Consider the following 14463-nt stretch of genomic DNA (forward strand, 5'->3'; position numbering starts at 1 on the left):
TACTGCCCCTTACCAGCTTAAATGTTTTTACACGGCTTTTATTTTATTTTCTCAATCTTTGGTGGTAGTCATGTATATCCAATTATGAAAGTATTATAAATGATGAAAATATGCATGTTTTGACAATGTCAAATTAAAAGAAAAAAAAATATTAAGTATCGCTTTCATCGCGCATACAGTTCAACAGCAAAATCACAACTTTTTTAAAAGCAGCCTATTTTTTGAATTCCCGATGCAGTTTTAAATGCTGCAATATATTTTTCTATTTTATTCAGTCTTTTCTCATTTCATAATACCAATCCTCAGTTTTCTTAATAAGATGGCTTAGAGAACTTTTCTTTTTTGTTTCTTTTTATTACTAAGTTTTCGAATGTGAATTTTATTTATTAAATATAAACTTTCGCTACATAAAATTCTATTCAGCAGCAAAATGACAAAATATTTGATAATGAAAGAGAAATATCTTATTTTTTTTCAGAATGGCAACAGTTTCGCGAGTCGGAGATAAAAAATGTTTTATTTGGAATAGTGTTGCCACTGCTCGCTTCCGATCTTTGAGACTATTAACTAATAATTAATTAAAGTATTACAAAATATGAAAAAATAATAAAACAAATTCGAGATTAAAATTTGTGCTTTGAGGTGCACATGTTCGCATAAAAATTACATTATTCAAAATTTGACGGTTGTATCTACCATCATTTTTTCACAATACATGCAGATTCTTCATTATTTAATTTCTTTAAAAATAATGCAAGGCGATAACATACTTGGTGGTAACAATTTAAAAATGATTCAGACATTTAAAGTGACAGGACGAAAAATCCCGATATGAGATTAATAGCGCTTTTGGGCTAATAATTAAATGTATGAAAATATATGAGAAGTAATTCGAGCGTGTTTTATTACAGTGCATTAAGAAAAATAGTATCAAAACATTATTTATAGCTATTTCAAATAAGCAAATATACTGATTTTTGCTTTAATTAACAAAGCTTTTATTTCACAATCAAAAATGGCATTTGCATTTGAATAACTTTCAATCGATTTTACTCTTCTTACTAATTATCAGATGCAAATCGAAAAGTCCTAAAATGCATAGCATTAGATGAGACGGATGCGAGTTTTTAACACGTTTTATCTTCACATCATTACCCCGAATACACACACACACATTTATATATATATATATATATATATTATATAAGATATTAAGATATTTTATTTATTTTTATGTAAGATTTTTAATTTAGGAATATTTCGTACGAATATAGTTTTATTATTTATAAAATGATGTATGATATATTACACTTTAAAATTATTCCTATATTTAAAATAATTATAAAAACAGATTTCCAGGGACGACATAGCTTGGTCTTAAATGGTAGTGTAGTCAAAGCTGATAATATCTCCTCTACGAGGTACCAGCTTTTGTGTTCGATGGTCGCCTTTATGGGGTTGTCACTGACGTCCTTGAGTGTGACAAGTACGGGGTTCAGGTTCATTTCAATAGAATTTCTCAATAGACCTCACAGGTAGTGGAAGGGGAAAGGAAATATTTCTCTCGTTAACTGAGCTAAATTTCAGACACAAAATGTTTACCTTTGGAAGAGAAAAATGGTACAAAATATAGAAGTTTTGCTCGCCGGTGAAGTGGTTAAATGGCCTGAATAAGTAACATTAGATCTGAAAGTAGTATAATTAGAATAGAAATGGGCAAACCTTATTTAATCTGAAATTTAAATTTATATTAATAGTATTTTGGGTCAGCATAAAGAGGAAGTTTATTTGCAAATTCTTGGCTTTTGATGCATAAACATTTAGACATAAGAAGAAAATTTCAAATCATAAATCCTACTGCATTCAGTGCACTCACGTGTTATAAAAACACTCTTCTCGTTTGTTTCTGATGTGTAATTGCCAGGATATCATTTCGTTAATAAGAAAAACTTGGCTCATGCATGAAAGCAATCAGGCGACTGATCGTCCTATCTTAATTCTAAGCAAAATAAACACCGCATACATAAATGTCTAATATAAAAGGAAATTTATGAATTGTAGAAGTAGTTTGTGAATGAATAAAGCAAGATAAACAGACTCGAACCATCATAGCGTTACTCTTTGACGGCACTTGGTTGTAGACTTGAGAAATCAAAGAACGGTGAAGGAAATTTAATTCCAATTCAAGGAAGTTCATGCCAGAAGAAATATTTCAAGTATGGTTTGATTATTCTTACAAAGTGTACGCTTTAGAAGTGTAAGAAACCGAAGTATGTTGGAAGATCGTGTAAAAAAAATGTTTTATAGATGAACTGTATAAAGAAACATTGTTTATCATATAAAAGACAGTCACGTAGCAGAGCTGCTTTCAAACGGCTTGCCAGAAAACTATGAAAATCTCATAATATCTGTAGTATCTCGACCAAAGAAAAAACAGATCTCTATCTTCTCTACATATAATAAAAGAAAGTGTCTGTCTCTGTGTGTGTGTGTCTTTCGTTCGCCCTGCGCGTAAGCTAATAGACCCACGGCTACGAAATTTGGTACATAGGTGCATCTAGACATGAGCCAGTGCACCTCGAAGCGATTTTTTTGAAATTCGAATTCGATTTTTTTAATTTTATGTTTTGTGACGAAATCGCGTCATTTTGAGACATAATGGGCTATAGGAAAGCGAGAATTTACTCTACACACTCCATTTTCACATCGTCATGAAACGTATGCACTTAGCTATTTTACGAACTTAAAATAAATTTCGTGTTTCAATAAATCGATTAAATATTAATTTATTTAACAAAGGGAACTTAACACCTTTTCAACGGGATATTTTCTAAAAATGTTTATTTTTAAAAATGTACAGTTTATTTTTCTTTGATTTTTGGACACTTTAAACTCTCATCCTTGCGACTGCTTTTACAAAAAGAATTTTGGAAAAATGATAATATTTTGTATTTAAAAATTTTTTTTTAAATGAAGCTTCTTTCAAGTACACTTCTCCCATCTCGCATCTTTAAAAATGTGAATTTGGCAACGATCTTCGTTTCTTATTGTTGTTGATAGATTTTTTGATGAAATCGCATCATTTTGAATAGTTTTATTCTTTTAGAAATATGGTTTGGCAACAATTTTTCATCATATTTTTATGGCACTGTTTTTAAGAGATTGGCATATTTCATTGTCATTTTTTTATATATATATAATGCATTTTTATTGATATTTTTTGATAAAGTTCTGAAGAGTAAAATTGTGCGCGAAATTTTTTGTTTTTTGTATTTCTTTCATGTTATTTTTTGCTTATTTCACTGTAAGATATTGAAAAGTTTTGCATGATTTTTTTTTTCAACGGAAAGTTAGTTAATTTTTTATTAGGATAATTAATATTTGTATTAAGGGATATAGCTTATTTCATTGTAATATTTTCTCTTGCAAATATAAGATAAATTATCATTAATTATACTTTGCTTTTCAGAATTTTTTGTTTCTTGTATTATTTTATGTTATTTGTTGCTCATTTCACTGTTTTTAAGATATTGAAAAGTTTTGAGTGATTTTTTTAGGAAACAAAGTTTTTAACCTCCTTTATACCATTTGAGTTCTTAAGATTTTGCAAAGGGAAGTTGATTAATTTATTTATTAGGATAATTAACATTTGTATTTATGGATATTGCTTATTTCATTGTAATTTTGTTATACTTAATAACTTTTTTTATGAAGTTGTTCTGCAGCGTAAAATTCTACTCAGTTTTTAAATTTAACGCTTTGTGTTCCCTTCAGCCATTTTTCTGGTACATTTAAATGCCAGACGAAGGCTGGAGCGAAGCTGCTAGTGTTGCAATAAAGAAAACTAAAACTGATCGATGAATGCATGAGGTTAAAAGAAAACTTGAAAAGAAATGAAGCGACATCCAAAAGAAGTCTCAATGCAAACTATCAGAAATTTTAATTACAGAGCGGAAATGGGAAAATGCAACTAATAAAGTAAGACAGGATGCGCCGGGTAAAATGGCATTGTGAAAAGGGAAAGAAAGGCAAAGTGCTCAGAACTCAAAGAATATTAAAGGTAAGCAATATAAGTTTTGATAGAAAAAAAAAACATAGATTAATTTAAATTAAAATACATCTGAAGGCAGAAAAAAAAAAGGAATTGAGAAAACTTGTGAGGCAGCACGATGGCAGAAAGTTCCAAAGGGGAAAAAATAAACCTCAAACATTCAAACACTGTTATTTATTCTGCAACTGATTGCCTTGCGATCAATATTACAGAACTGGTTTGGAGTAAAGGAAAATAAATATAATTAAATTAGATAAAATAAACAAGTAAAACATACAATCGCAAGCAAGAACATATAACATTCATTTTCAATAAATATACATTAAAAAAAATGTCGAAGAGAGCCCTAACTTTGAACTCTGAAAATATCTTTACTATTGTTTATAATTTTCATTATATCCTGTACGATGTTTATATCTTTCTTAGAGTAATAGTCTATCCTATTATTATTATTGCTTAAAATTTTCATAATATCTTGTATGAATTTTATATGTCTCTTGATTAATAATCACGTTCGCTGGCAATTTCAAAAATCTTCTCGAAGGTCAGCAGTTAATTTGCATGATTCCAAAAAATGCATATTATCACCAATTCACCTTGTTATGATAATATTTTCATTACAAATTATACAGAATGGATTGTCTCGGGCACTAAATCTTGATAATCAAACATAAAAATGGTATAGTTTTATGTTATACTAGCGGAAGTTCCCGATGTCAGTAAAGTTAGATTGGGAGTAATGCGTCTAACAACAGAGAAAGCGACACTGCCGCTATTATTCTCTAATAACGGTGCAAAAAATAAGATATTTATAGTAATACATTTTTCAGTTTGATCCGATATGGAACCCACATAAAAATGTCGATAGAAAAATAAGGTAATTCTCTCTCATTACATCAGCAACAATGGCACGCAGTTTTTAATGATTTTCGTCTTTCTAATCAAATGGTCGTAGAAGCTTACGTTCCGTTCAATATTTCACCTATATTAAATTTTAGTCGATTAAATGTGGCAAAAAAGTTATCATAATTGATCAGAAATCAATAACGCGAACAAACACAGAAACAGACATTCTTTTTTATATACAAGGTCCAGCTATTAATTTCCAGGACTAACATAACTGTAGGAGAAAGAAAAGCCGGAAGATGGCGCTAATGATTGTATATTGAAAAGCGTTTTCTTGCGCATGTGCAGTTCAATCGGTGCCATTCTGAAGTAAGTGGTTCTCGTGGAAAGGCGCGTTAAAACGTAGCTCTTAAATTTCTATTGTCGAAGTGAAAATGGAGCAAAGAATTAACATTAAATTTTGCTTCAAATTGGGCAAGACAGCTGGTGAAACCTACGAAATGTTAAAACAAGTTTACTGCGAGGAAGCATTATTTCGCTCAAGAACTTTTGAGTGGTTTAAACGCTTTCGGGACGGGCGCGAAAGCGTCGAAGATGATCCACACAAAGGTCGGCCGCAGTCCGTACGCACGCCGGAAGTAATTGAAGAAGTCCGCGATATGGTGAAATGTGATCGTCGATTGACTATTCGAGTACTCGCCAATGAATTCAGCATGGACAAAGAGACGGTTCAGCGAATTTTGACACAAGACCTAGGCAAACGCAAGATCTGTTACAGATTCGTTTCTCACCATTTAGGGGAGCAAAGCAATTGAGACAACAAGGGAGCAAAGCAATTAAGGAAGCACCATAAAAGCAAGTGATACTGGACGCATGTGGCGAACTTATCGACAACGCTTGTGCTGACTCTGCGTTCCTGGATAGGATAGTCACGGGAGACGAGTCTTGGTGTTATCAATATGGCCCTGAAACCAAGCGTCAAAGCTCCGAATGGCGGTCTCCAAGTTCACCAAGGCAGAACAAATTTCGATTTGAAAAGTCCAAAATCAAAGTTATGGTTATCGCTTTCTTCGAGTGCGATGGACTCATTCATCAAGAATTTCTTTCTCCTAACATGATTATCAATGAACAGGTCTACACAGAAGTTTTTGACCGACTTCGAAAACGAATTCGTAGAGTAAGGCCTCATTTTCAACAAAATGGGAGTTGGCTGCTGCTACATGACAATGCCCGCCCACACATTACGTTGCCTGTGAGGCGATTCTTAGCCCAGTATGGTGGCGTTGAAATGCAGCATCCACCATACTCTCCAGACCTAGCACCTGTAGACTTTTTCCTGTTTCCTAAGCTGAAAACTTCACTGAAGGGAACAAGATTTCAGGATGTCGAAGCCATCAAGAAAACTATAACGTCACTATTTAAGAGCATTCCAAATGAGGACTTTAAAACTTCTTTCCGAAATTTGTACAACCGAGCACAGACGTGCATTACGGCTGATGGGGATTACTTTGAATCATATTAAATGGCTATGTGTTTAACCTTTTTTTCTTCTGAGTTATTCCATGAGTCCTGGAAATTAATAGCCGGACCTTGTATATAGATTTTGTACAACTTTCAAATTTTTGATTAACAAACTCTACGATATGAAAGCGAGAAGTAGCAACCCTTTTCGAAATAAAGCATTTTTATCCAATGCGAGAGACTGTTGCCACTCAGAAAAAAGAGTGCAAAAATTAGCGCTTTGGGAACTTTTAATTAACATTTCGGCTGATTAAAGTCGTACGAAGATGGGAGTAGTCGAAATGGCTTCCTACGAACTTTTGGAATCAGTAGTAATGTATTTAATGTTTGGAAATGCTATTTTTATATCATCCTAAAACTAACAAAATTTTTATTAACAAATTCTAGGATTTGAAAGCGAGCACTGGCAACAGCTTTCGAAATTAAGCAGATTTTCATCTCAAGCTTGCGAGACTGTTGCCACTGGGAAAAAGGAGGGCGAAAATGATCGTTTTTCCGACTTTTATTAATATCTTTGATTTTAGCTTTTTTTTTTTTTTTTTTTTTTTTTTTTTAAAGTCGACGCCGACCTTTTCCAGAGCCCAGAAAAGATTTGTAGAAAGTTTGGTGACAATAGCTATAGCAGTGACTGAGTTATTAGAGACAAACAAAAAGACTTTCTTCTTTATACTAACACTAGGCCCACCAGCGGCCGAGCGGTAAAGTCGCTGAACACTGGTAGTTCGGTCCGAGGTTCGAATCCCGCGAACGGGCTGGCTGCATGGGTGTTTTCGTGGTTTTCCCCATGTGTAACGTGTATACGAGCCAGTTTCCCTTAGAAAGTCCTCCACGAAGGCATCCCTTCCCTTAAGCAGATAGCCCTAGTGTGCTTTGCCATAATTAAAATACACCACACCTATACTAACACTAAAAGAAGAAATTGAAAATAATAACATCACTAACTACAAGCCAATATGAAAGCAGAAATCCTTACCATACCCGTGTATGAAATAAATCATTATAGATTTATTACAAAATTGCTTCAAACGCCTGGAGTTCCCTTCCACAGCTTCAAATTAAATAGCGAAAAGCCTATCAAAGCTGTTATTAAAATATTACCTAAAAACACAGACCCTGAATCAAACAGGAGCTAATTAAAAAGGAAATCCCTGTTTTAAAGAACGTCAACTCACTTCTGTAAGAGAAGGAAACGTAGTTAAATTGTCACTTTTCCAAGTAGAGTGTAAACGTTCCTTAGAAGTAAAAGAACCTACAAAGACGAAAATCTTCGTGGCTTAGATATATTCATCGCGACATGTAAATCTACATCGGGGCCCGTGCAGTGCCATAAATGTCAAAGGTATGAGCACACACGGAAAATTTGTCATTATACAACATAATACATCAATTGTACAAAACAACATGAAACATAGACCTGTACTCAGAAAAAGATGATCAAAAGTCTGCAACTTGTGACCTCTGTGGTGGAGATCATGTTTCTACTTATAAGGGTTGTTGTAAACACCCTAAGAATATCCTTAAAGCCATAGAAGGCCATCACAGAAAGCTAAAAGCGAAGCTTCGGAAAAACCTAACTTTCGACTTGCGGATTCAGAATTTCCTTCCTTACCCGATATCCCAGACACCTCTTCAGCATAATTAAAGAAAAAGAAAGAACCGGAAAAAAATGATATATCCTTTTTTACCTGAATAAGTATTCACAGGCAAAAAGCCTATAGAATTTTTCGTTAAATTTAAAATTGCAAAGTCCATTATGGACAAACTCAAAGTGGGAATAGCCCATTCGATATTTTTCGAATCTCAACTTCGAATAGTTTTACTAAAATTCTACAAAAGCAACTTTAAAAAGTTTTTTCAGCTACTCATTCCACCTTACTCGTCATCATATACTATGTATATACTCATCGAAACTTAGAGACAGATTATTGTACATATTTTCACTGTATTTAATCAAGAACTTATTTTACTCATCTTACCATTCTTTGAACTTTATTTGGCAAAGATATGAACTTGGTTTATCTACTACTATTTTGAACTTATGTATTTAAGACTAAGCTTTCATTGTATTGGTCTTTACCAAGCCACGCTTAAAAGTTCATAGTTTTCATTTTTCATAATCTTAATTTCATGTATAAGTTATCGTGAAACACCGAAATTGGAGAATGTCGACTTTCACCGGAGAATGTCAATATTCACCAAATACGTCGGTGAAAGATCGAATATTTCTTTACATTCTTGTACATTCGGACCCTCACCGGTGTATGTCGACAATCACAGATATGCTCTGGTGTAGGTCGTAAAGAGAGGAGTATATGTACACGCTGCCATTCCAAAAGGAAGTGTTCCACAAATAAATGCAGTTGTAAAAGCAAGGGCCTCTTGGGCAATTCAAAGTGTCATAATAGTTTAAGTTGTTGCAATAAATAAGATTTGAATCACATAATTTGGTAAGTTTATAACTTCTATTATTTTTCTTTCTCATTTTGAATGTACTGTGTGTTTTAAGTTCTTATATTCTTAAGTTCTTATTCTGAATTTCAAGTGCGTTTTTTCGCGAATAAATTACGGACAAGGAAATATAATATTCTTATATGTTCAACATTCACCATTAGTACATCGTGAATGTCGACATTTACCGGTGTAAGTCAGAAATAAGAGTATTTGGAAAATATTTCGGACATACACCAAGCGACTATGTGAATGTTGACATTCACCGGTGAAGTCGACATTCTCCAGATTTCGGTGTTTCACCGTAACATTTCACCGTAACATTCACCGTAACATAACATAACATAACATTTCACCGTAACATATTTAGTATTTTTCCACATCGCCTTGAACTATGTTTCAATGGAAAATACTAAAAATTTAATTTAATCAAGCTTATTTTCGTTTAATTACTCAGTTTCTGCGTTTTCCTGCCAACTCGGTCACCGACCAATCATAAACTCTCAAGATCACGTACTTGTCCTTCGCTTGCCACCACGACTTAATATAACGTTCATCGTGTTATTTTTATTATTTTAACGTAGGATGTTTTATTGTATTTTACTGTATTACTATTACTTTAACTTAATGTATTTTAGTATACTTTATAACTTCAACTTTCATCTTCATATTTCCGCTTTCGTGCGACGATGTACTAGTAGTGTACACTGCTAAAAAAAAAAAAAAAAAAAAAAAAAAAAAAAAAAAAAAATTAAATAAAAAAAGGGGTTCTACTGGGGCATTCTAATGGGGTTCCCATTCTACTGGGGCGATTCACGAAATTCAAACTGCGTTCTTCATGTCTCGAAAGCGCGATTTAGGATATATATTAGATTTATATATAGCACTATTTTAACACAGGTATTTTGACACAAAATCAGACTTTTTCTGAAATAACATACCAATTGTTTTCCATATTTCGATTCTACGACTCAAATTATGCCAGAATACCAAGTTTTGTAAAAATCGTACGAGTAGTTTTTAAAATATTAGCTTTCAAAATTTTAGCTCCCCAATGTTAATTGAATTTGTCAAATATTTATTAATATCTCTTTTTTTATTAAACGTTTTTGATTTTTCCTATCACATTTCGAAATTTAGGTTCATTCCAAATGAAATTTACCTAATTTTGTGTTCTATTTTTAAAATTTCTATTTTAAAATAATTTTTATAAATTTTTCGAAAAAAATTTTGATTTATAACCTATAAAAGTTTTCCATCATCTTAAAGTAGGTGTATTTCTAAGCATACCTGCAAAAAATTAGACTTTTTTATTCAAAGTTTTCGAAGATATACACGAATTTACATATTTTCGCGTTTTGAAATTTGGCATTTTTTATTTAGCGATAATAACGCCAAATGTGGTTTATGGATTTTTGTTACAGTGAATTGCCACAGCTATTTTTAACCTTAAATTTCAAGTAATATTTTACGGAAAATTAATTATATGAAATTTTTTCCCTCAATGATGTGTCATAAATATTTATTAATGCTATATGAAAAGCAATTTTTTTTAAATTATAGATGATAATATTCAAATTTTTAACTATTTTTTTTAAATTTCTCTCTTTCTTCCTTGTTTTAAAAAATATTTGTAAGAGTACATTTTGATCTTCGGCGTTTTATCGTCTGCTACTTTAATTTAACTTCGTTTAAATCGAATTGTATAAAACAGATAACTTTCGTTTGATGTTTATTTGAATTTTACGAAAATATTTTATGACATTAACTGCATAATTTATTTCTAAACAAGCTGTTGCATATAAAGTGACTGAAAGAGCGGATGATACTATCATCCAAAAGCACAGTATATTTTTATAGAAACATAAGATTTAGAATAATCAAGCTATGATATAAACATACAAACCTCTAGAGATCGAATAAATGGAAGTTCAGTGGTTATGTAGAAAATGATCTGCAGCTACTTAATGGCTGGATAAGTCATCAGGCTCTGTGGACAAGTAAGAATAATTATATAAAAGACACCCAAATTCTGGATTCAAATAACAACGAGGGTACGATGTTTATTAAATAAATTTAAGAAGTGTTTAAACAAAAAAAAAATTAACTCATTTTTTATTCTAAAATGTATTTTTATGCGTAGCGTATTTTCATTATATCCTTAAAACTCTCTTTTAGAATGTAATTGTCAAGAACTGAATTTTAATCATCAGTAATGTAATAAGTAATTATTACGGTTATTAATAAATCCTTCTTATAAAGTAATTGCAAATACACTCACGTTTGTGAAAATTGCAACACCAAGAAGGAATCGTCATAATTGAATGCAATTTAATACACAGTTGAGTGGTAGTGGTACAAATAAATGATTAAATGTTCAAAGCAAACAAACAAGAACAAGAGATCAGAATCAGTATTTTGTGTGGCCACCACGTGCTGCTACACGACGTGGCATGGAGTCAAACAAAGTTTGAATGTCTGACTGAGGAAGAGCATTCCATATCGTTTGTACGCGTACCCAAAGTTCGTCTGCAGACGCAACAGGACGAGGATCACGAGCAAGACGCCGACCAATGACATCCCACACATGTTCAATTGGCGACATATCCGGGGAACACGCAGGCCAAGGAAGAAGCTGTACCTGCTGCGCTGCAAAGAAGGATTTAACAATCCAAGCAGTATGAGGGCGGGCATTGTCCTGTTGAAATACAGCGCCTGGCAAGCTTTGAAGGAAGGGAACAGCTTCGGGCTGTAGAACTTCACGGATATACCGGTTGCTGTTCAGATTGCCCACAATTCGTAGCAATTGAGATCGTCTATGATATGCTATGGCGCCCCAGACCATAACTCCGGGTGTTCGTCCACTGTGGCGTTCGATAATGCACTCCGGAAGGTGGCGTTCACCGGCATAGCGTCTGACACGAATGCGGCCATCATGGTACCACAAATTAAAGCGGGATTCGTCAGAAAACACGACATGCTGCCAATCAGCACGCCAGTCTCCATGCTGATTGGCCCATTGTAGCCGCAGGCGGCGATGGTCGTGCGTTAGGGGGATCCTGTATAAAGGAGTCCGTGTGCGCAGTCCACACTGCAGCAGACGTCTACGAATTGATGAAGCACACAATGAAACACCTGTAGCTATTGACCACAGTGCTGCCAATTGTCTAGAGGAAGCTGTACGGTCCGTCCGCGCCATGCGGACCAGGTGTCTATCATCGCGAGCTGACGTCACATTTCGGGGTCCACTCCCGGATTTCCGAGTTGTCCGACACTCGTCCGTCCACTGCTTCCAATCGCGCATCACTGTGCTGCTGTTACGCTGCACACGAGAGGCTACTGCACGATACGACAATCCAGCTTCACGAAGGCCGATGATTCTCCCTCGTTCAAACTCTGTAAGTTGTTCAAATCTCGCTCTCTTTCGTCGACGAGGCATAAGTACATATTGAGTTAACGTTTACCACTAGCAGATAACCACCGATAACCATACACGCCTCGCTACAGCCGTCTATTTATTCGGATCCATCAGCCGTTCAGAGGGCGCTGCTCAGCATACGCATGCGCTACGGATTTGCAATTTTAATCATTTGCATATCATGCGCTACTTTGCATTTCCTGAAAATTTCAGCTCACTCGCGTAAGTCCTTCATGGTGTTGCAATTTTCACAAACGTGAGTGTATTTCAAAAAACTTTCTGTCTGAATGCAAATATTTCTAATTTTATATTAATCAAGATTGAACGCGATATTATTTATTTGCACATCAATTCTTACCGTCAACTCTAGTAGAAGTTACAAATCAAGTATATTTAATTAAGGAATGATCATCTAAGTTTAGAAACAGCGTACCATAACAGCAATTTAATTATTAGCGCCGTATCTTTCATGTTACTCCCGATTGGCAAGCTACATCGCGCTTAAACTAGGTTAGTTGGTTATTTGAACATAGAAGGAACATGGGAACTATTTGGTTAAGATGCTTTCATAGAGAACCTTTGTAAAGAGAACCTAAAAATCTACGAAAACCAACCATGCAGCCTGGGTTAGACTTCGCAACAAACAATTAGTATTTAACAATCTTAAAATGCAAGGCAACTGGTGAGGCTCCAGTTTAATATTTTATTTGTAAATATTTAAAATATTGTTTTATTCTTAGACACAAAAAGCAGAATTAAGTTTTGTTAACTCGTTAGTAAACTACCAAGCCGTAGTGCAAATGAATATTCAATTTGTTTTGAAATAATTCTATTCACTTAATATTCTTTGAATATGAGCTAAAGAAGGAATGTTCTCGGAAGATTAAAGAAGTGTTTAAATCCAGAGATATTAGGTTTGTCTTACAAGCTCAGAATCAAAACGATTCTGCAATTGCCCGAGTAGTTGACTTGTAAATGGCTGTGAATTAAGAAAATGGCTTTTAATCTTACGTTATTCAGTCAGAACACTTATTCCAAATATTTTGTATTGCATGACAATGCATCTTTTCATTGTTCAATAACCAATCGGAGAACCGCTTGTATTCCGAAAATAAGTATGTGTACTCAATCGTCCTGCATGTTCTTCAAATTTGTCTTCTTGTGATTTTTTTTCTTTCCCAAAAACTAAAGATGCCTCTCAAAGGAAAGTTTTTTGACATTGAAGAGACAAAAGGAGTATGAGATCTACTTTTAGAGGCATGTCAAAAACAGACCTCTACAAGCCTTCTCTTCCATTACATGTTGTGCAGTCAGACAAAAAGTTGCATCAGCGTAAATTCTATAATCTATTTTTATTACACTCTGATTACTTTATTAACATACAGTGAATATATACTAAATCTTTTACTTCAGCTTAAGTGATTCGGAATTTTTGACGGAATTGTTGTCGGAACTAGGACTTAGAAGATAAGTCAAATTAAATATTTCTAAAACCCAATAAATTCAAGGTCGAAGTTTCAATATTTTATTTTCGGAGGGAGGTGAAATTTTATCAGTTTTGGTCCATTATCCTAAGTATATTTGCTTCGATTCTTTATTTTTCCATAAAAACGAAAAATTTACGCATGGTATACATATAACGCATAGCTTCAAATTAAAATTTAATAATATACAGGGTGATTATAATTAAAGTTCCACTTTGAAACGGTGATAAAAGGAAAACTACTAGATCAAATGTTATCAAACTTGGTAATCGTGTAAAGGAGGTCATGGGAATTTATTTTCCGCGAAAAAACGAAAGTTCGAAACTTCACCACCAGGGGGGAATGGCGCTGTATGCAATATTGTTAAACGAAATATGGGTCGGAATCTAACTTATCCTTTTGTTACACGGTTTAATATGTTGTATACCCTTAAGAAACTTTGAAGTAAGCAAATGACCATTTAAAGGCGTTAAATTCGATAAAAGTCGAGTGCGCCATCCGTGTAAGGGAGAAATTCGTCCGTGAAAACCACGAATTAGCGATTAGAAAATGTGAGATCGCAAATCACTCGCACAAGTGCGTACAATTTAGAAATCGCTTTCTTACAGATTGCTAATTTGTAATTTTTGAAGCTTGAATTCGGCCCTAAAACATGAAGATACTGATTCAAAACGCTTTTAATCGATTTGGGCCAA

The 14463-nt window shown here is 33.7% G+C and overlaps 1 protein-coding gene across 1 annotated transcript; it reads left to right on the plus strand.

Moving 5' to 3' along the window:
* Window positions 1–5951: 5951 nt before the first annotated feature.
* LOC118180213 (histone-lysine N-methyltransferase SETMAR-like) lies at window positions 5952–6419 on the plus strand. Its single transcript, XM_035349338.1, has one exon. The coding sequence runs from the start codon at window positions 5952–5954 to the stop codon at window positions 6417–6419; it is 468 nt and encodes a 155-aa protein (XP_035205229.1).
* The last annotated feature ends 8044 nt before the right edge of the window (window positions 6420–14463 follow it).

This window comes from Stegodyphus dumicola, chromosome 7 (genome assembly GCF_044657685.1).
Source record: "Stegodyphus dumicola isolate Sdum_Otavi_A_Nest chromosome 7, ASM4465768v1".
NCBI classification, from domain to species: Eukaryota; Metazoa; Arthropoda; class Arachnida; order Araneae; family Eresidae; genus Stegodyphus; species Stegodyphus dumicola.

Excerpts from the sequence above, each read along its gene's own strand:
- LOC118180213 (XM_035349338.1), top strand. The coding sequence starts at position 5,952 with ATGGTTATCGCTTTCTTCGAGTGCGATGGACTCATTCATCAAGAATTT.